This window comes from Anser anser (genome assembly GCF_964211835.1).
Source record: "Anser anser genome assembly, chromosome: 2".
NCBI classification, from domain to species: Eukaryota; Metazoa; Chordata; class Aves; order Anseriformes; family Anatidae; genus Anser; species Anser anser.
The window spans coordinates 60,754,755-60,776,303 of NC_139721.1; the positions used below are offsets into that span (position 1 = coordinate 60,754,755).

The following is a 21,549-nucleotide window of genomic DNA, read 5'->3' on the forward strand; positions in this document are numbered from 1 at the left end:
GTCACACAAGTATGAATGAAATCTTTTCTCTATTGGATAGTTTAAACACATGAAGTGTAGGAAAACAATAGAAACCACTGTAAAGAAGAAGAAAACAATAGGTGCTTTCTCTGTCCAGGTGAAGTAATTAGGGTCAGGATTCTGGGACAGTTGCATCTAGAGAGATTGTAAGGTTTAACAGAAAACACATGCCTCTCCACAAAAGTTAGGTGAGAGGAGAAAGCTGCTGGAGTCTATCTACATCCATTTAAACTCCATCCTAAAATACTCCTAGTTATACTATTATGGAAAGGGCTAAGAAAATTCTGCTGTTAGTAACAATAAATAAATTAATACAATTCAAAAGATACAAGATACTTTCTGAATTAAGTTCTTATATATTTTCTCTGGGAAAAGAAAAAAAAAAAGAAAAAAAAATGTAGCAGCAACATGAGTTCTGTGCTAGATTATTTCTCTTAAAGAACATATATGAAATTGGAAAACTCGTTATCCTTTCTCCACTGAAGTCACCATAGGACTCTGCATGACTAATTCTGTGTGTCAATATAATGCATCATACAGAAAATGTTTGCACAACCTAAATTAAGTCAGCATATAAAAATTATTCTTGATAAACAAGTAAATAGACATATTTTCTCTTTCAGTTTGAATATGTTTTGTGGATTTCCTATCGTCAATAGAAGGACAGACTGAATCTCCACTCTTTAAGATCTTTGCCTGATGTTTTGAAACAGTTCCCACAATGCATTACACAGCACTAGAAGTTCACTCATAACAGAAGCATTCAGAACTTGAGGCAATGAAGTCTTTTATTAATAACTTTGTTCACTTTACCTTAATATTACCTGAACTATGGCAGCTCTCAGTGCTTAAATATATAATGTCACTAGCTATTATTTTTGTACTTTTGGATGTAAGCAGAGATAAACAGTTTTAGGTTTAGAATTACAATAAATAAAATAACAATTAAATTGTTTAGTTAATGTTTCAGAAAAAGGAAGGCCAAACAATATCCGAAAAATTAATTTCTCTGTCAATATACTTTAATGTTTCCTGAGTTTTGGAGCATGAGTCTCTACCACCTTGATATCCACTGATACAGATTTTATTTACTTCTTTTTTTTTACTTTTATTTCCTTGTTTATTTATTAATTACAGAATTAATTATAGTACTCTATAACTTCTTATTGTCTTCCTAGGCCATTATTTATATTATCTATGGCACCTAATCTGCAGAGACCTAGCAAGTTAGCCACCTTTATATTGTTCATGAAGACCTGAGGGGTTTAACTAAATACTTCAATGTATATTACTTGGAAAGAAAAGTGATATGCTACATGTTACTTGCTATGTAAAGTGCATTTTCATGATTACACTCAGATGGTATGAAATACAATTACTGGTCTTTGGATTTTACTAATACTGGCTAACAAGGAAAAGATCAGCTATGTGAAACACTGGAAACACTGATGTTTTGAAAACGGATTTATAACATGAGTTTGTGACATATTTGTAGGACTTTGGTTACACTATCAGGTTTATGATTACAATTGAAATAAATTTAAACTGAAAAATGTTTTTCATGCTAACTTTTGCAGTGATTATTATCACTCTTTTTTAAAGTAAACATAACTGTAGATCATGAACTGAAATCCAGGCCCTACAATTCAGGCCCAAAACTACTGATACCTTTCATAAGATCTCCTATAGAGGAATAGACAATACAGAAGTAAAACAAGCAGAATTATCCTCTTTATTCAAAAGACAATATATTTTACTATGGAACGCTGGAATTTTCTGATAATTGATTATATAAGCAGCTGATCAAAAGCTTTGTCTGTCATCTGGAAAACCACCTAATCTGTGTCTAACTACAGTCATGATAGATATCGATAATTCTCCGGAGTTTATAACCTGTTAATGTGATTGAGTTAAAAGACAATCAGTAATCACAAATTTGTTTTGAACATTCTGACAAGTGAAGTTAAGCCAAACAAAAGAATCTGCTCCATTTAAATGTTGGTTATTTTACAATGAATCATCATTATTTAACACCATGATTAAAAATGGACATAATTCATCTGATCAAAGATGGTCCTGGAACAATTTTACAAGACAGTGTGAAGTTCAAAAACTAGGAATCATGCACTGACCCAGAGACCTTCCCTGGCATTGCAATAGTATATATATATATATTTAAAAAAATAAATAAATAAAAGGTGAAAACCAAGTGAAACCTTTTTTATATAATTTGGTTATATATAATTTTAATGGATTTTGAGATGACAAGTTATTACCGATGAAAATCGTAAGGTATCGTAGTGACACTGATATTTGGGTGCTTGTTAACACTAGGAATATGTCCTGGATTGAAATAAAATTAGTAATTATAAGAATGATTTTTAATCAACTCTACCTGTGACCCTGCCTATTCCTGAAATGAATGTCACATTACAAAGATATGAAATCACTTTCAGCTATTTCTGAATAACTGCATCAGTAAACAGGCCCTTTTAGTGTATTTTCTACTTTGAAAGCTTGTGAAAGATAGAAATTTGGTCAATAAAATGTTCTTTTTAGAAGTTAAAAATGTCACAGCCAACAAGCAAAATATAACTGCTAAACATCTCCTTAGTGTCACCCTGTCTGTCTTTCTCCTCCTACCATCAGTATAAACAGATCCAGCTTCCAAGATGCTGACCAGTAATGAGAGACATGGCACATCCATCACACCCACTGAGTCAGAGAGGAAGGTAAGGGCACACAGATTTTTGCAAGACCATGTTCAATCTGTGGATATAAAAGCTGAAGATCTAGAGGAAGAAAATGAAGTATATGATGAGTATTTATAATTCTTGATATAGGTCTGGTTTCTAGTCTGACAAATGTACACTGAAGGAACAATAAAACAGTAGTTCCCAAAGACACCCAGGTGAGAAGGACACAGCTGGTCCCTGGAAGGGAAACTATCGAATGTACAGTGTTCTCAGAGGAATAATTTATGACAGGGTTGCACAGCAATTTATGAGAAAGTTTGAAAGTTGTTGGAAGGAATGTTGTGTTATTACTCCCACAGGAAGCAGAGCTGTCATTGTGCCACTGGCCTGCTTCCTTATGATGTGTTTTACAATTACTAAGTCTTGTGGTGTCTCTCAACACGAACTTTGCACCAACTCTTAATGATACCCAATCAATTTATTTTTATAAATTACTTTCGATAAGCCGATTCTTTATGTGCCAGGAGGCTCCTTCAAGCAGCTTCACATAATATTTCTTGTTGCGTTCTACAATGCTGCTGATGTACGTATACCTTCCATAATACATATAAGGATGTCTTTACCCCTTATATTTATATCAGAATTTCTACTGTTGTCAGTGCCAGACAGATGCACCTACTCAAACTCAGGTACAAAATAAAGTGAAAGGGGAAAAGAACAAATATGCCCCCCCCCCCCAACAACAACAACAACAAAGACTCCAAAAAAGCCATGTAGCCATGTTTCTAATCAATGTACGGTAAGAATTTACTACCCTGTTTCCATTTAATATAACAGCAGTATATTAGAGACCTTGCTTCACGTTCAGGAGGTTGGTAATAATATAAACATATTTAGCTTTATAACATAAGCATGGCCAAAATTACTAAACTTGAATTCATGAAATGGGATATTCCGATTTTGCAGCTTCATTGGCTTAAGAAAATTCCAAGAATATATCCAAAGAAAACCTTGTCATTAGCCTTCTTTGGCTCAGAAGAGAGCTAGAGCTGAGACATCACTGTCTTATTCAAGGCAGATCAACCACGATAAATGGGAAAACTGAATATGATTATGGTAGGCATAATTTCAAAATAACACTGAGGGAATGTAATAGAAACTGAAAACTTGGGACCGTGAACAAAAATCAATGTATATTTTCTTGAGAGATGAAAGCAAGTTTTAAACACAAAAACCTAGATTTAAAAATAGTTTTACAGTTTATAGTTTACCATTGGAACAACTATTTTCATAATTATTTTTTTATTTGAACAAAAAAAGTTTGCTGTTCTCTCAGGTTTTATTTCTTCTATTTAAACATAGCCCTGTGATATTCGGCAACTAGAAACATTACAATCATGCCAATGCACAAGAAGGAACCAGAAAATGCAACCCAGAGAAAAAACAAAACCTGAAACTCATTCATTCAGTAACCAGATAAGTGAAATGCCAAAGCGAATAAACACCAACCGTGAAAATATACCAAAATATTAAATATAAAATTGCCTTTATTCATCTGAATTATCATAAGCAACACAGATAAGAATTTTTTAAGAATATATGACTTTAATTGATTTTGTCCCTTTAATGATAAATTTACAATGAAAATGACATGTCCACCATAATTCTAAAATACAACATTCGCTACCACCAATTTGCTGCAAATGCCTTTGCATTGTTTTTTTTGTTTGTTTGTTTGTTTTTTGTGGCAGAGGAGTAAATCTGAGAAAAATAAATTCTTATACACATCCACTCTTGTGGGATTAATAGCAAGATGAAATATTTTAAATTAGATTAATGAAGTTAAAATCATATGAAAAAATACAAATGTTCCTTCTGGACCTCCTCATGCAAGAATTTCCTCAGCACGCTGTCATAAATAAGTGAAGAAATAAGATTTATTAAATGAGAATGAGGTAAAAGTATGTATTTGATGTTAGCCTGGTATTTTACCTGTTGTCAGTTGGAGTTATAGCTTTTCCTAACCACCAATACTGATCACATTCCAACGCCGCAATTCTGAGGTTATTTGTATTGAGAAGAATACACATGACTAATAAATACACGGCATCTGCGTAACTTCAGGTGCATTTGCTGATCCTCTGAGGCCCCTCTCCCAAATGCTGTCAAAGATGTTAAGGGTAGCTCCTCAGATACTTGCCATGGACAGGTCAATTGGAGATGATTTTAGTTAATTTGGAAGAGGAAGAATTTACTCCACCATCTTTCTGGGCTCCCACAATGTGTACTCAAGCATTAGTGAACAAATATATCAAATATAAACTAAAAGCAGCTAGAACATGGTTGGTAATGCAAAGAAAGGATATATATTAGGGCATGTTCAAATAAGATATTCAAAGCCTCCATTGCTGCTTCTAGAAATGTCAGGACAATTCAGAAATGTCAGTTCCTTCACTGGTTTCCAGATTGTAATTGAAGAATCATGTAGCTCTTTTGCTCTTTCTCTCTCTTTCTCTAAGTAGGTCTATAAAGATCAGCTAGAAAGTGCAGACAGAATTGTTCACTGGTTAGCTTTACTTAGAGCTACAGGGTATATATGTGCTTTGTTTTGCCTTATTGATCAATCTAGCTTACATTTTTAGCGCACACAAACAAAAATCAGAAAAAAAGAAAAAGTCGATGAAAAAACACGAACAACACAAAACAAGTAAAATTCCAATCGTGCAAATTTTGCTTCACTGGATAAAGCACTTCTTGACACAGTAATGTTCAGAATCCCCCTCCCCCAGAAAAATACAGGATTGAGACTGAAGCAATTCTTTTTTTTTCTTTTTTTTTTTCCTTTTTTTTTTTTTCCTTAAGGCTATACAACACAAAGAAATAAAGCATGGGAAAAACACCTCATTGAGTTGAACACTTCATTCTTCTGGCTCTGGCGTGAACCTTTGACAAAGCAATAGTGTGGTCTGAGTTATTTGTCTCATTGGGACAACAAGAAGAGAAAGAAAAGGGGAAAAAATTAAAGAGAGGGAAAAAATATTGGAAGAAGAAAGTCAATGATCCCAACAATAAAATCCAAAATTGACTTTACAATCACAGGTACAAATTGCTCAGGTCGATAATTTCATTTCTCCTAAAGATCACTGTCGTCTAAAACTAATTAGAGGCGCAGGTTCCCAAGGAATTGTCAATATTCAAAGTAAATACTGGAGTTTAGAAGGTTATCATTCTTCTACTGTGACAGTCTGACAGGGTGACTGGAAATATTGTCATGTGTTGCCAAGTTCAGGGTGTTGTTAACGACTGAATCCTTGCTCCAGCTCATGAATCTGTCTCCTATTTGGCCTTCTTTTATAGTGGAAAGACTAAGAAGCCAGAAAAGGTTGAATATTTCCACCCTCCCATGAGGTTACCCCTTTCCAGTTTGAGATGCACTTTGTCTTCTCTTTCCATGAGGAGCAAGACCCCGTTGCTGGCTGCTTCTCTGGTGACGTCCTGATCCCCTGCAAAAGCTGAAATCACTGGGTAGCCGTTTTGCATTAAACTTACCTAAAAAGTGCAAAGAGAGAGAATCTGAGTTTTGTCAATGCTCTCAGTGACTTGTTTGTCCTGTGCACTTCATTAAACTTTTGCACAGGTTAGAAACGAATTAAACTAAGGCAATGCATGATTTTTGTCATGCATGGAGACCCCTTTAATTAAAATAACCTACAGCCTCATTCTTTACTTTCTGGGTTTGTTACCAAAAAAAAAAAAAAAAGCAGTCAAGCATTTGAAAAAGGCAAGATATCATCTTCTTTAGATCACAACCCACCTGGATGGTTTGTCTGTTATAGACCTTGACCACGTGGAAACTGAAACTATATATTCCTTTTCTTGGTGCTACAAATATACTGGAAGCAAGATCAAAATGGTTGCCAATATTAACTAATACCTGGAAAGTAAACAAAGGGAAAAAAAAAAAAAAAGGAGGGGGGATGTGGGGGAGAGACACAGAAAGAAAGAAAAAGAAAGAAAGAAAGATTAGACCCCGCCTTAGCAAAGTGACAGTGAAAATCGGGCATGAGCTCCATGACCAATATAAACTGTACTCAAAATGGCATTTGCAGTGCAATTAAAAGTGCACTGCAGGGGAAAGGAGACAAGTTACAGAGGCATTTAGAAAACATCACAGATCATAAATGATTTAGTTACACAATGATGAGCTCCAAAGCCTGTTGGATGAAGTGCAAATGTCCACACTGTGTGTCAATAAAGCAACGGTGGCAAGGGGTGGCGGTGGTGGGGAGTGAAGTAGAAAGACAAACCTGGAACTTATCAGTAAAAGTACGTTTTCAGCTAGCACTTGCCCTCGAGTTTAATAGCGTATGCAGCCAAAATCGGACCGTGATATTTTTCATCTGAGAGGAACAAAGGAGGATAGGGAATCCTCAGCACCAGGAGCATCTGCCTCCCGTGCCTCTCCGTCTCTCTGGACAGCTGTGTCGGCTGGCCTGCAACCTCCTCGGGCGGCTGGCGGGAGCCTGCTGCTCTTCCCCGACAACAATCTCAGTTCGCCATATATTTCAACGGCTCTCAAAACAAACAAACAAAAAATTAAAGAAAAAGAAAAAAAAAGAAAAAAGAAGAAAAAAAAGAAAAAGAAAAAGAAAAAGAAAAAGAAAAAGAAAAAGAAAAAGAAAAAGAAAAAGAAAAAGAAAAAGAAAAAGAAAAAGAAAAAGAAAAAGAAAAAGAAAAAGAAAAAGAAAAAGAAAAAGAAAAAGAAAAAGAAAAAGAAAAAAAGAAAAAGAGTTGAGCCCTCTGGCAGAAGTTGCAACAGAAAAAAAAATAAAAATAAATAAATAAATAACACTTTCCCGCGACGCTCCCGTGGGGTGAGAACCTGCCAGCTGCTCCGCCGTGCTCGCCCCCGTGGGGCTCGGCCACGTCCCGGTCCCGCCTGGCCCGGCGGCTGTCACTGTTTCCTGCACAGCTTCGCTCAGTTTTGCAGTCTGCGAGCTCGGTATTAACGAAGAAAAATATGAAGCAGAAAAAAAGAAAAAAAAAAAAAAAGAGGTCCCACGAGGGGCGAAACCCCATTGTTTCCAAGAAAGGGGGAAAAATTAATCCGTTATTGTGGGAACCGAGGGAACAACGCTTCGAACTCCCGAGAACTGAGCATTGTGGGGTAAAGCATATATAAAATACGCTATACATGAAGAAACTTATTTGTTTTTTCTTCTCTGCTGGTCTGACATTATGGGATCTTGTACACGAGGAATAGCTGTGGAAACTCATTAGGAGGAACAGGTAGACAGATGAATGACAGGTGGACAGGCAGATTGAGGGAGAAAGGAAAAAAGAACAGTGTGTGTGTGCACATTTTGGCTGACCCTGAAAAAACACTTCAGGCGTCAGGGGCAATTAAAAAAAAAAAAGAAGATTTTTTTTTTTTTAAGTACGTTTAATCGCAAAAAATCAAGCGGAACGACGGGGCATGGACTCCGGGAGGCTGGCAATACGGCGGGGAAGAGGCAGAACGACCAGCTCGGGATGCCTGACTACTCTGTCCGTCTGTCCGGCGTAAGCCACGCAGGATTACCCCCCTCCTAACCCACCGGGGCCATCCCCCGCCTCATTTGATAGCATGGGTGTTGTACACGGGGAACACCCTCTTCTTCCTCTGCCCTCCCACCCCCCGGGAGGTGCCGAAACACAGCCAGACGCGCTCGGAAGCGGCAGATCTGGCGACTGCCCATCAGCCAACGGCTGTGCTCCCTTTGCCCCCAAAATGAGTATGCGCTCCCTCCCCGCGGGGTCGCCCCTGACTGCCCGGGGAAAACTTCGGCTGCGGGGCGCCCCCGCCAGGGTCCGAGGCACGGGGTCCCAGGGCAGAGGTCCCCTTACTCCGTGTTAACGGTGGGACAGAACCGTTCAGCCCCCCCGCCGCCCCAGGAAAGCCTGGCTGCCACCTACGAGAACTTCCCAAACTCCTTCTGGGGAACTGTGTTTACGGAACGGGGGTGGGTCAGCGTTAGCAGGCGCCGGGGGAGCGAGAAGGAAATCAGGCGTGTGATGCCGGGGACAGCGAAGGCAAAGCGGGTGGCGTCTGACCTGGTCGAAGTAGATGGTCATGGTGCGGTTGCTCATCTCGGAGGGCTCGTGGTTGGTGCTGCGGGTGGCCGAGAAGGCCACTTTGGCGCTGCCCGAGCGCACCGAGATCCCCAGGGAGGAGGTGATGGCGCCGTCGGCCGAGGGGCTGGAGTCGCACACCACCAGGCACTTCCCCTCCAGGACGATGGGTTCCGTGTCGTTCTGCGCCCGCACCGGGCACCCGGCGGGCAGCAGCAGCAGCAGCAGCGGCAGCGCCGCCGCCAGGCAGCAGCAGCACCCGCCGCGGGCCGGCTCCGCCAGCGCCCCCCGCCGCCGCCGCCGCCCCATGCCCAGCGCCGGGACGCCGCCGCCGCCGCTCGGGCTCGCCGCCGTCGTGCGGGCGCCCCGAGCCGCTGCCGCCGCCGCCGCCGCCGCGGGCGGGCGGGCGCGGGGAGGCGGAGGGGGCTGCGCGCCTGCTGCCGCCGCGGCGCCCCGCGGCCAGCGCTCTGCGGGACGGCGGCTGGGCGGTGGCGGCTGGGGCCGCGCCTTCCTCCCTTCTCCTCCTCCGCCTCCTCCTCCTCTTCCTCCGCGCGGGGCGAAGGAGCCTCCTCAGAGGGCGGGCGGCGCGCAGCCTGGCAAGGGCAAAAGGCGGCGGTGAGGCAGAGGGGAGACGGGCACCGGCGGCGGATCTCCCCCCGCCCCGCCCCAGACGGCACAACAGGTTTGGGAGACACCGCGCTGCCCGGCGCCTCCCCTCCTCTGCTCTGCTCTGTTCTTTCTCCCGTGCAGCCCCAACGGCACTTGGAGGAGGCAGGGGGGTAGAGCACGCCCCCGAACCCACTGCCGAGCACCCCGGGGGCGCGGCGGGCGGTCCCCTCCCAGCCCCACACCGAGCGAAGAACTCCAGCACCCCACTAGCTCCCATAGCCCCACTTTTTTTTTTTTTTTTTACCTCGGTCTCCTAACACCCCAGCCACTAGGGAAGATTCTCTAAAAAGATTTTTATGCCCCCTCTCTCCCTGCCCCTTGCGCTGCCCCTCCATCCCTGGGGCTTGCAGGACGCCGGGGCACCCCGGAGCCCGCGCCCCCGCCGCAGCGCTGGCCCGGCCGGGCTCCGGGAGCCGCCGCCCTCCTTCCTCCCCGCCCGGGGGCTGCTGCGCTCGGGGGTCTCTTGTACTTCCCAGCCCTTTGTCCCCAGGCCAGGCTACCGTCGTTGCCGCTGATCCCCGGGGCTTCCTAAACTCTGGGGAAGGAAGCGGCCGGCCGGCCGGCTCAGGCATCCCCCGGCTTCCGCCCTGGCATGCAGAACACATCGCAAGAGGCAAAACCTCACCCGGCGTCTCCCTGGGAAGTTGCATCTCAGTTTTCTCCGCTCAGCAGAACACACTGAGCTCTCGCTGCCGGGAGATCCCCCCTACGTTTCCCCCGAGGCATCTCTACCACTCGCCTTACTCCGCACCTTATCACTGCTAATATTTAAAATCATATTTTGCAAAGGGAACGGTCGGCGGGGAGGGGAACGGCCTTTTTACCTGGGAGGTCCATGACGGGAGAGGAGGGCTGGCTAGGTAGCGCGTCCGTGAACTTGTATTGCTTAGAGAAAATGAGCCGAGATCGCGCTGGCAGAAAGAAAAGGAAACAGCAGTCGCCTTTTTCTCTCCCGCCCATCGCCAATAATCCCCCCCCCCCGCCGGCACCACCACCACCACCCCACTTCCTCCCTCCTCCCCTCACCACACACACACACAGACACACACACACACAGACACACACACACACACATTGACACACGCACACTCGCTCGCACCCGGCAGGGATCCGGGCACCGGCAGCGGAGCTCCGGCACCTCCCGCTCCGGCTCCGCGGGCAGCAGTGGCGGGACGCGGGGCTCCTACCGGGGTGTTCTCCCCGGGGCGGCCGCTGCAGCTCGTCGCCGGCAGCTGGGAAGAGCCGTGCCGGCTCCGTCCCCCCGTTCCCGGCACTTACACCCGTCGAGTTGAAACTCCGCGGTGCAAACACGCCACCGACGCGCTAGCGCGTACCGGCAGCCGATGCGGCGACACGGCTCAGCACCGCGAGCTGGAAGCTGCTCGGATTCACAGACTTTACCGCCGATAACAGTGAGGATACGAATCGTTCGGGGGGACGCCTCGTTTAGGGCGCGCCAAGCCCAAAGGCTGCCCACGACGCCCTGAAGGTTTCCTCAGGCGGATCCCGCTCGGCGGCGGCTCCCCCTTTAACCAAGCATTTCTGTCCCGGCTCCCGGCTCCGCTTCCGGGCCGGGATCCGCACCCGCACCCGCTCCCAGCCCCACACCCGCACCGCACCCGCACCGCCCGCGGCTCGGCGCTAAGCGCGGGCGGGCGGCGCCACCTGGCGGCGGCGGGGCCGGGAGAAGGGAGGGAGGGAAAATCCCAACGGGCCGAGGTATTGGGTGGTCGCCCCCTCCCGCTGACCGCGGGGCCAGGGGAGTTGGGCTTGCGGGGCCCTGCGGCCTCGTAGGTCGTGATGCTGCATGTGGCCGCCGAGGTCAGCATCCGCTGCCGCCGGCTGCAAATGTTTCATGCGTCTCGGCTGCTGAGAGGGAGGGGAAGGTCTGGCAGTGAAGTTTTGTGAAAAAAGCATCGCCTTTCGATGCATTTCCCTCTGTTGTAAATTTGTTTTCTGGATGCCTGTGGTGTTTTCCTGAAGATCCTGATTGCAGACTTCAGCGTCTGAAAGTAACATGTTAGAAAACTGCATATAAATCTAAATGGTAGCCCTAACATTCTTGAGCTGGAGAAAAAATTGCAGGTGTATCTCCATAGTAAAATTATGATCTCATCTATGAATGAGCACTCCTGTTTCAATCTTTTGCTTTAACCACCAGTAAGGAACCCCTGCGGGTGTCTGCCTGATGATTTGCACTGAGAAATTAATCATGCCCTGAAAGCACAGCTAAGCAGTGTGCAGGGAATTCTGAACATATAGCTCTTTATTTCAAATGAGAATTTTATACTAAGCCTGAAATACTTGTGTTTGATGGTCTTTTTCCTGAGTTCAAGCATGGAGGGATGACAGTAGAAAGCTGAAAAGTGTGCATTAACAAATATGAGAAATCAGAGCAGGAACCAGTCTGTGGCTGTAAGGCAGCACCTACTCTGCAATGCAATGAAAAGGACCACAGAAATTCCTCTAGAAGACATCAACACTCAATCTCACATGGGTCTGGTACACTGGGGAGCTGCTATTATTTCTCTTTAGATCAGACTAGTCATTGATTATTACTCTGTTGTGTAAACAAGGGATGAAAGCAGAGCCAAAAGATTTGTTCCTTGTTTTATGTGACTTGCAACATAAGGCCCAGTGGTGAGGGAGTGATGGCACATCATCACTTCTTTATGCTGCTTTCAGGAAAGATGAGCATAAATCTAAAGGCAATTGGAAGGCTCTTGAATCTACTGTTCATCTACAGAAAAATAAATAAATAAATAATATAAATAAATAAATAAAACATGAAATCTTGCTTCTCTTTTAACACAAGGAATGAATCCCACACTTACTGAATCCCTCTTCTCTATAGATAGCAAAAGAACTGTCAGTAAAGCATGAATGGAAAGAAGAAATAACAGAATAAGAATATTTATTTCTAAACAAATATATAATTATATGAATATTAGAGTGTTTATTAAAAAATAAAATAAAAATATCCACATGTTATTTCTAATTAAATGCTGTCCTTAAGGGATAGATCTGCAGCTTTCTTGAAGCTATGTGGCCGGAAGAATTATGTTTGCATTTTCCTTTCTTTTCTGAGTGTCTAGGCTGAAAACGCAACATTTGGAATTACTAATTGCAGTTCACTCAGTTATGACATGACTTCAGAAAGTGTAACTTTTAAAGAAAATAGATAATGTAAATAAAGTCCTCTTTTTTTTTCATTTTTTTTTTTTTTTCTGTGAGCTCAAAGAGTTGCTTTATGTCAGAAAAGAACTGTGTGTTATCAAGCTCGTACCATTTTTCATCACTTTGTCAAGACTGCTAGGAATACAAAAATTTCTACCAGGGACGTGCCAGGATGCCAGGATGGCGTGGTAATTCTACAGCAAATGAAACTGCTCACTTCTTTGGGGCCTTCCTTAAGCTAGCATTCACCTTGAACTCATTTAAGCCAATGGCTTCAAGGGGAAAAACTTCTTGTCTCAACTACTAAATCACCAGAAAGGTATTTTGATCAGTAAGTCCCAACTGTTTCCCATGCATTATTTACATTAATGCCTAACAAAATGGGACACTTCTTTCCCAAAGAAAACACATGCATATCCATTCCTGAAATTAGTTCACAGATATTTGTATGTATCTGGATGTTACATATATAAGTAGACGAATAAAACACAGAAAAAGGGGGAATGTTCATTTAGTGTGAAGCACACATTTGTCTTCCCATAATATTAGTATAAGTTTGTGACAGGAACATATATATGTATATGTATATATATATATATATAATCATCCAGGATACAGAAGAATAAGTACTGATTTATTAAATAGACTACCATTTAACTTGCTACACATGGTCTTCATGAATTATATCCTTCAAAAATGTGTACTGTAAAACATAAACAAATGGAATTTAATAAATCTGATTCTTGTTTTCTTTGCAAACAGCTACTGGTAGAGAAAGTATTAACCACAAATTGTGGTTAAATCAATTGAGGTAACACCTATCCGCCCACCTCCATTCCCCAATCTGTGAAAGTAAGCTTTCTGTTAAATTCAACCAATAATAAGAGTAAAATAATGCTTTGTAAATTCAAATCAGTAGTTCTTTCTTTATCTGTCTATTAGGGCACTAGGGCAGATTGTTTTAGATATACCAGCTATGCCATTATACCTACCAGTTATGGCAAAGATTATATAACTTTCTGATGATAACATGCACCATATTTTCAAGTGTACACAACACAGGAAAAACAAAACAAAACAAACAAACAAACAAAAAATTAGAATTCATTCACAGAGATGCTTAGGTTTCTTTTCTCCTGAGCCTTAATGCCTCACACATCAACCAAGGCAGTTATGTTATATTTTCTCCTGCAGAGGAAGATTTATCATGAGTGTTTCTGAGGTGTCAGTTCTTAATTGCAGAAGTACTCCTTTCATAGGAAGGTCAGGACTTTTGCATGACACATCCTCATATGGAATATGATGGCTGATATAATTTCAGAAATATTTGCATAATGTTTTGTACATTGAAAGAAATATGTGTAATTCCTCAAGAACACATTATTTGTTCTCATAAAAATATCAAAACAATTCAAGACAGCAGTCTGTTTTGAAACATGAAATTTTCTCCATAAAATAACTCTATTTTCTAATAATTTATTGAATAATTAATGAAAGCATGAAACACACACACAAAAAAAAGAGAATAAGACAGAATAAATTTTAATTGCAGTAATGTCATTCATCATAGAGCCCTGATTTAATACCATTTAATATCAGATTAGATCTCTGAATGTCATTATATTTTAACTTTCAAAATTACTTTGATAATACTTTTTCTTCAGATGTACAAACTTATTGAAATACTGTCAAATCTTTTCTTCAGTAAAATTTTTATGTGGCAATTCTTTTATTAAAATGTTGTTGAATAGAGTCTTGTACATCCCATGGAGATGAAATGCACATGAAATACTGAGTAACTGTGGTGGTACCCAAGCTCTTACATATGGCTGTGCTGTGATATTTAAATGCACTCTTCTAAGACAAATTTGTGATGCTGCTACCTTACATACTGTACCAGCTATGTTCAATAAATATCCCCCACAGTGGAATGGTTTGCACTTAGCAATATGCTGCTGTACTCTGTTTAATCTCTCTCATTTCATGGAATTTGAGCTCCAGAAGGAGAGGGGATTAAAAGTTTCTAAAATGAAAGTTATTCTGTAGTGCCTTTTTTTCTAATATAATGTTCTGACCCTATCACCAGCCTCCTTGACCAACAAATTTTCAGGCCATTCTGGTGTGCTTGAGAGAATTTAGAAATGCAGATGTCAAATAATTTGAAAAATAGTTCAGAGATTAGTGTTTTTGTTGTTGTTGTTGTTGTTGTTGTTTTCTAACCAGGAAAATCAAAAATGTTCAGGCAATGTGCATGCAGTCTCCTATAGAGTCAGTGCATTCAACACTTAAGTGCAGTCTACAAGGTTTGGTCATGTCCTCAGAACAATGATGCTGAGCACCTTTCTTCTATTGTCTGAGACCATTCTTTCCAAAATAACAGCTTTTAACTTGATAACTTAATAACAGAAGAGAGCAACCCAGTGTCCCCTAATGTTTCAGGGTCTGAGTTTTGCTTGTTTGTTTGTTTTTTAATATAAAAAGAGAAAACACTTGGGGTGATGTTTATCACATTAGACTAGTAGCAATACTTATTTCTTTTATATGCAACGCTTGGCACTGCCTGTGTGGCTAAGCTTTGTGTCTGCACCTTCCAGTCATACCAAATTACAACTTGATGTTTTAAATCAGGGAAGCATATTTTTTAAATGTATCTCTATACTAACAGAACTTAAGACTTCATCTATACTATTACACCTGCAAAAATGTATGTGTGTACCTAATATCTTCCCTCTGAGCCTCCCAACTGAATTCAGAGACTGAAAACTTTAAATGAAAATTTTAATCAAAAGGTTGCTATAAACATATCACATTTGCGAGTTTCCTTTCAGGAAATCCCTTCAGAATCAGAGCCAATATATATAAAGTTCTTTGAAGTTAATGTATGTTAGATACTAGTTAGATGGACAGATAGATAGATAAATAGATAGCATAGGTATATATTAGGTACTTATAGATACTATGTGTTAGTTCCGTGTGAGATTCATGAAGGACTAATATTTTTTAAAAATAGTTTTTGCATTGACTTGCTTGCTACAGGTGAGATGTGGCTATACATCGTCACACAGATGCTAATTTTACAACTGAGATACGGGCTTTTTTTTTTTTTTGAAGATTCTTAAAACTGGGCTTTGAAATACAGCAAAGACATGACACAGCCTTCAATTGCATTACTTGGTTTCTATAGTTCATTCATCTAGATTTCAAAGTGGGTCTTCCAGTTCTATTTGGAAAAAAGTTACACCAAATTTCATGTTTTTACTAATGCATGATAATTTGCTTTATCAGAGAAAACTGTAACATTTCTGAGAACTATCCACAGAAATAAAAATATATAGTGCAGATAGAAGACTACATCATTAACTATTATATTTAGTTACTTCTCAGTTCAGCCTCTCAGAATACAAAGTCGGGTTTGAAAAGCAATGCTGTAGAAGACTGCCTAATGACATACATGGAAGGAAATCTATAACTCTTTTGTTAATATAATTTTTATGGTTGTTGTTACTTCAATTTTTGATTCTGCTTGAAAGAGGAAAAACTCTTTCTGAGAAAGCAACTGCTTTGTAAAGAGGCCTCTGTATACTGTCTCAAGTTGCATTTACAAAGCAAGAATACAAAAAAAAAATCACGCTACTTGCTTTAGAAACCTTATCTGTTATATAAAGCTATAACCATTCTGCAACAGAGCAAAACCAGTCTATGTAAAATTCATCAGATAGAACTGTGATTCAGCCAAGAGACTAATTATAGCTTTAGAAAATTAAAACAGATGTACTGGTCACCTCTACATGCTCATTCCACCTCAGCACAGTGGCTGTTGAGAATACTCTGATGACATGTCAGAGACCCAAAAGATTTGAGTCTCTTAGTTTTCCTCGCTGTGTAATGAAAAAGATCCCTGTCAATGACTTAGTCATGAGTATTTCTTCTAACTTGTTATGCCATGCTTTTTCACTTTTCCTCCACATGAGTTCATTATTTTCTCTGATAATTAAACTAATACATCCAAATGTAGACATACGGTTGAACATGTTACAGGACTGTAGCATTTAGCAAGTTACTACAATGGCTTAAGTGAAATCCAAAGTAGCTGGTGGCTGTCGAAATGAGGTTGTATTTAGAATAGAATACAGTAGTTCAGTTGTAAGGCACCCTACAAAGATCATCAGGTCCAACTGTCTGATCGCTACATGGCTAACAAAAATTTAAAGCATTTCAATGAGAGCATTGGTCAAATGTGTCTTGAATACTGACAGGCATAACGTATCAACCACTTCTCTAGAAAGCCTTTCCCAATATCTGACCACCCTCACAGTAAAGAAATTTTTCCTGATGTCCAGTCTGAACCTTCCCTGGTACAGATTTGTGCCATTCCTGTGTGTCCTATCTTTGGTTCCCAGAGAGAAGAGACCAGCAACTCCCTCTCCATTTTTCTTCCACAGGAAATTGTAGAGAGCAATGAGGTCACCTCTGAGTCTTCTGTTCACCAGACTAGACAACCTGTGTCCTCAGTCTCTCCTCATAGGATATGCCTTCCATCCCTTTTTCCAGCTTTGTTATCCTCCTCTGGACACTTTCAGTGATTTTAACATTTTATTTACTTATTTATTTTATTGGGGAGCTTAGAACTGCAGACAACAATCAAGGTGAGTCTAAGTGCAACATTATAAAAGGAGAATCACCTCTTTTCACTGTCTGTTTATGCTATGCTTAATGCACCCCAAAATGTGATTTTCCCTCTTGTCTGCCATGAGAAGAAAGGTATTTGGTGTATGTGGGTATTACAAGGTATTATGAAGGTATTTAGTTTATGTGGCAATGTGGGGAGGGACTGCAGGGATTATGCACAGTTATGTGGCAAGGTAATAGAGGGACTGCAGGGGTTGTGTTTGTAAGAAGAGACCTGGGGCTGCCCCCGTGTTGTTCAGATCTGGTTTCAGCCAACTCCAAATAGGACTTACCATTTGCCAAAGCTGAGCATATCAGCCAAGCTGGTGGTATTTCTATAGTAACATATTTAAGAAAGGATAAAAAAACATTGTGCAGCAGCTATGAGAATGAAGAGTGGGAAAAAAAAATGTGAGAGACACAGCCCTGCAGACACCAATGTCAGAAAAGAAGGAAGGAGAAGAAGTGTTCCAGGTGCCAGAACAGAGACCATGTTGAAGCAGGTTGCTCCTACAAACCACGACACACCCCACAATCCATCAGGTGGATGTGCACTGGAGGAAACTGCAGATCATGAAGAGCCCACCGTGGAGTCAGGAACTGCAGCCTGTGGAGGACCCATGGTGGAGCACTCTATTCTTGATGGACTGTATCTCATGGAAAGTGCCCATGCTGAAGCAGTTCTTGAAGAACTACAGCCTGTGGGAAGAACCCATGTTGGAGTAGTTCATGAAGGACTGCAGCTCACAGGCAAGATCCCACACTGGAGCAGGGGAAGAGTATGTGGAAGAAGGAGCAGCAGAGGAGCTGTTCTGGCTCCCCTTTTCCCTTTTTATCACTCAGCAGGAAGAAAGTGGAAGAATCAGGAGTGAAGTTAAGTCTCGGAAAGTAGGAGGAGTGGGGGTAAGGTGGTTTTAGTTTTGTTTTTATGTCTCACTGCCCTACTCTGTTATCAACCAACAATAAATTAAATTAATCTTCCCCAGGTTGAGTCCATTTTGCCAATGATTGTAACTGGCAAGCAACACCCTTCTTCTTATCTTGACCCATGAGCTTTTTATCTTATTTTCTCCCCCTGTCTTGCTGAGGAGGGGGAGTGAGAGAGCAGTTCAGTGGGCACCAGAAAGCCAGACAAGGTCAACCCACACCTGTCCTCTAGGATGCAGGAAGATTTATGTCCATCCAAGGAGTTCACATCCCTGATGTGAATTAGATATACCTCAATTCAGATCTGTGCTGCTGTGGGTTTCAGCTCCAACACTTACGACAAAATGTCTTACCTCTTTAGCTTTGGCAGGTCTGAGAAGACTTACGTTCTTACCTCATTATAAATTGTTCCGAATAGCAATCTTTGTCTCCTTTGAAAGCATCAGGAAATGTATAGCCAGTCCAAATCCAGTCATTGTGCATCAGTACAGCATTACATTGTTCTCTTCCAGAATCTAAAGCTTTTATCAAAAAAGGTTTTAGCTGTTATGGCAATAGAGATAGCCTCACAAACCATAGCAATAGATGCAATGGCAACTCTCTGCTACTTTAAACGTTGCATTTTGAGGTATGACCTATCCTATTCATCTTAGTGAGTGCTAAATTGGATATCTCTGAAAACACTCATTACATGACACTTCTTTCAGTCCTCATCAAAGCAGGTAGGAAAGGAGATGGAACATTTGTGTTAGTTAAACACAGCTAGGTAGCTAAGCTCCACCATGCCCCTCTCTCACTTTGTCCTCAAGAGAACAGGGAGAGAAAATAAGATGAAAAAAGCTCATGGGTTGCAGTAAGGACAGGGAGATTGCTCACCAGTTACCATCATGGTCAAAACAGACTTAGCATAAGGGAGATTAATGTAATTTACTGCCTATTGATAACTGACTAGAGAAGTGAGAACTAGAAGCAAACTAAAAACACCTTCCCCAAATCCGTTCTCTCCTACCTCTTCCCCCTGTGAGGTTCAGGGAAACGGGAATGGGGCCTGTGGTCAGTCCCTGAAGCATCGTCTCCGCTGCTCCTTCAAAGTCACCTTCTGCCCCTGCTCCATGTGGGGTCCCTCCCACGGGATGCCGTCCTTCCCAAACTGATCCTGCGGGGGCTGCCCACAGGCAGCAGATCTTCAAGAACTGCTCCCACATGGGTCCGTAGCATGGGGTCCATCCGTCAGGAGCAAACTGCTCCAGCACAGGTCCCCCACGGGCGGCAGCTCTCCCCAGATCCCCTGCTCCTACATGGGCTCCTCTCCACGGGCTACAGCTCTGGCCTGGGGCCTGCTCCTGTGGGGGCTCTCCATGGGCCGCAGCCTCCTCCAGGCCACATCCTCCTGCTCCACTGGGGGCTCCTCCATGGGCTGCACATGCTCCATGTGGGACCCATAGGCTGCAGGGGGACAGCCTGCTCCACCAGGGGCCTCTCTACAGGCCACAGGGGAACCTGTGCTCCAGCATTCTCCTTCTTCACTAATCTTGGTGTCTAAAAGATTGTTCCCCTCTACATTTTCTCATTTTTATCTCCCAGCTGCTTCTGCACATTTTCCCTTCCTTAAATATGCTCTCACAGAGGCCCAACCAGCGTCTCTCACTAGGTTGGCTCTAGCCAGCAGCAGATGCCTTTGGAGCCAGCTGGAGCTGGCTCTGATCTGACATGGGGCAGCTGCTGGACTCTTCTCACAGAGGCCACCCTTGCAGCCCCCTAGCTATCAAGACCTTGCCAAGTAAAGCCAATGCATCATTACCTGTTGAACATTTCCACAATACACTGTGAATGAAACTTCATTTGGGCTGGATAAGGGCATCTAAGAGCACCAGGGTTTGCCTTTCCTAGAAACCAGAGACTCATCCAGAGTCCAGTAATGGTCTGAGATCCTCAAAGAAATAGACAGAGAAGCCACTGGAGAAAAGCCAGTATATTTGATGCCAAAGTAGTAGAGAGCCAAGCCCAGGGGCCTGAGTAGTATAAGTCACAGTGCTCGGAATAGTTATAGGCTCTACTTTTACCAGCTTCATACTTCCTATGAAGGAAGAGGAATTGAAAATTAATTTTCTGACCCAATTTGAACCTTTGTCATATATTACTGTTTAGTCATTCCTTTTTTTTTTTTTTTTTTTTTTCTTAAGTAGTGTTGCTAAAGGTGAGAGATGTTTTTATAAGGTAACTTGTTGATCTGTTTTGAAGGATCTTTACTTGTGTTTGCACCGTTTCTCTGAGAAACCACATACACCTCTGGTCACATCCCTTGATTCAAGCAGAACTCTGTGTAGTAGACCCAGGCAATCTTTAACAGTAAAGGGGCTCATATAGCTTGGTCTGTGCTTGTCCCAAACACTGAGCGTGCAACATATTCTATTGCATATGGATACATAGAAAAATTGTGACATCTGAAGACACAAAGAGGTGATATAGAAACAGTCATTCCAATCACCTCACGCTTTTCCTTCCAGGGAATTGCTGAAACACTCAGTACAAGAAAATAACTGTAAAATTTTAGACATTTACATTAGGGACCTTAAGGCAGACTTAGCATTTCCAATTTTACTATTGAGGCCTTGATGAGGGATTTCACATCTGAAGCTTTTTGAATGCATTGGACTGAACAACACTAAATGCAATGACTTTAAATTAAAGAAAAATTACAGAAATCTGATGTACTTTTGCCACATGCAAGGACAAAATGTGTTTTAAAATCAAATAAATTGTACATTACAAATCATTGCTTCAAATAGCAATTGCTATATATGTATTATATTTATTATGTAATGTGTATGTATTACATATAGTATGCATTACAAGCTTGAAAGGGAAATTAATGTATAGATAGGCCAAACTGAAGGTCTCAGGTCTACAAAGATTTAGCCTGTGTTTTATCTGAGGTGCAGGAACATTCCCACTGAGCTTCACTGTTTATGTATGTAAATCTTTGTAGACCTTGAGCCATAGCACAGGCGTGAAAAGTACCAAAAGAAATAAGTATTTATTTTCATGACTTTGTGCTTGTGATGCTCTTGAATCACTATTATTATTACTTTATTATGCACTGTCAGTGTGATGACAAAAAGAATTTTGGTGCAGCTCTGTAGAGACTCTTGTGCCAGACATCTCTCTCTCAGATGTCAGCTCTATTCTATCACAAGGGAGAAACTGATTCTGGAGGTAGCTTTTTTTTGCAAGGACTTCAAAGCAGCTGGCATCTCTGTAACTGTCTCTTTTCAAGACA

The 21,549-nt window shown here is 42.0% G+C and overlaps 1 protein-coding gene and 1 long non-coding RNA gene across 4 annotated transcripts; both read right to left on the reverse strand.

Annotated features, from left to right (window-relative positions):
* Positions 1-5,533: 5,533 nt before the first annotated feature.
* Positions 5,534-9,173, reverse strand: CBLN2 (cerebellin 2 precursor). Of its 2 annotated transcripts, XM_083821906.1 has the most exons (3): positions 8,811-9,173; positions 6,532-6,651; positions 5,534-6,266 (listed from the first exon to the last, which is right to left on the reverse strand). In XM_083821906.1, the coding sequence occupies exons 1-3, from the start codon at positions 9,135-9,137 to the stop codon at positions 6,069-6,071; spliced, it is 645 nt and encodes a 214-aa protein (XP_083678032.1). In that variant the 5' UTR covers positions 9,138-9,173; the 3' UTR covers positions 5,534-6,068. The 2 variants fall into 2 exon arrangements, with proteins under 2 accessions (XP_083678032.1, XP_083678031.1); XM_083821905.1 differs by lacking the exon at positions 6,532-6,651 and having other exon boundaries at positions 8,811-9,152.
* A 66-nt stretch (positions 9,174-9,239) lies between these two features.
* LOC310895531 lies at positions 9,240-11,669 on the reverse strand. Of its 2 annotated transcripts, none has more exons than XR_014580764.1 (3): positions 10,597-11,669; positions 10,322-10,408; positions 9,240-9,421 (listed from the first exon to the last, which is right to left on the reverse strand). It is a non-coding gene; the product is annotated as an uncharacterized lncRNA (long non-coding RNA). The 2 variants fall into 2 exon arrangements; XR_014580765.1 differs by having other exon boundaries at positions 10,832-11,660.
* Between the last annotated feature and the right edge of the window lie 9,880 nt (positions 11,670-21,549).

Excerpts from the sequence above, each read along its gene's own strand:
- CBLN2 (XM_083821906.1), bottom strand. The coding sequence starts at position 9,137 with ATGGGGCGGCGGCGGCGGCGGGGGGCGCTGGCGGAGCCGGCCCGCGGC. Across the intron at positions 6,652-8,810 it reads TGACCATCTACTTCGACCAG|GTATTAGTTAATATTGGCAA; the intron begins GTCAGACGCCAC and ends TTTACTTTCCAG. Across the intron at positions 6,267-6,531 it reads ATAACAGACAAACCATCCAG|GTAAGTTTAATGCAAAACGG; the intron begins GTGGGTTGTGAT and ends TGCACTTTTTAG.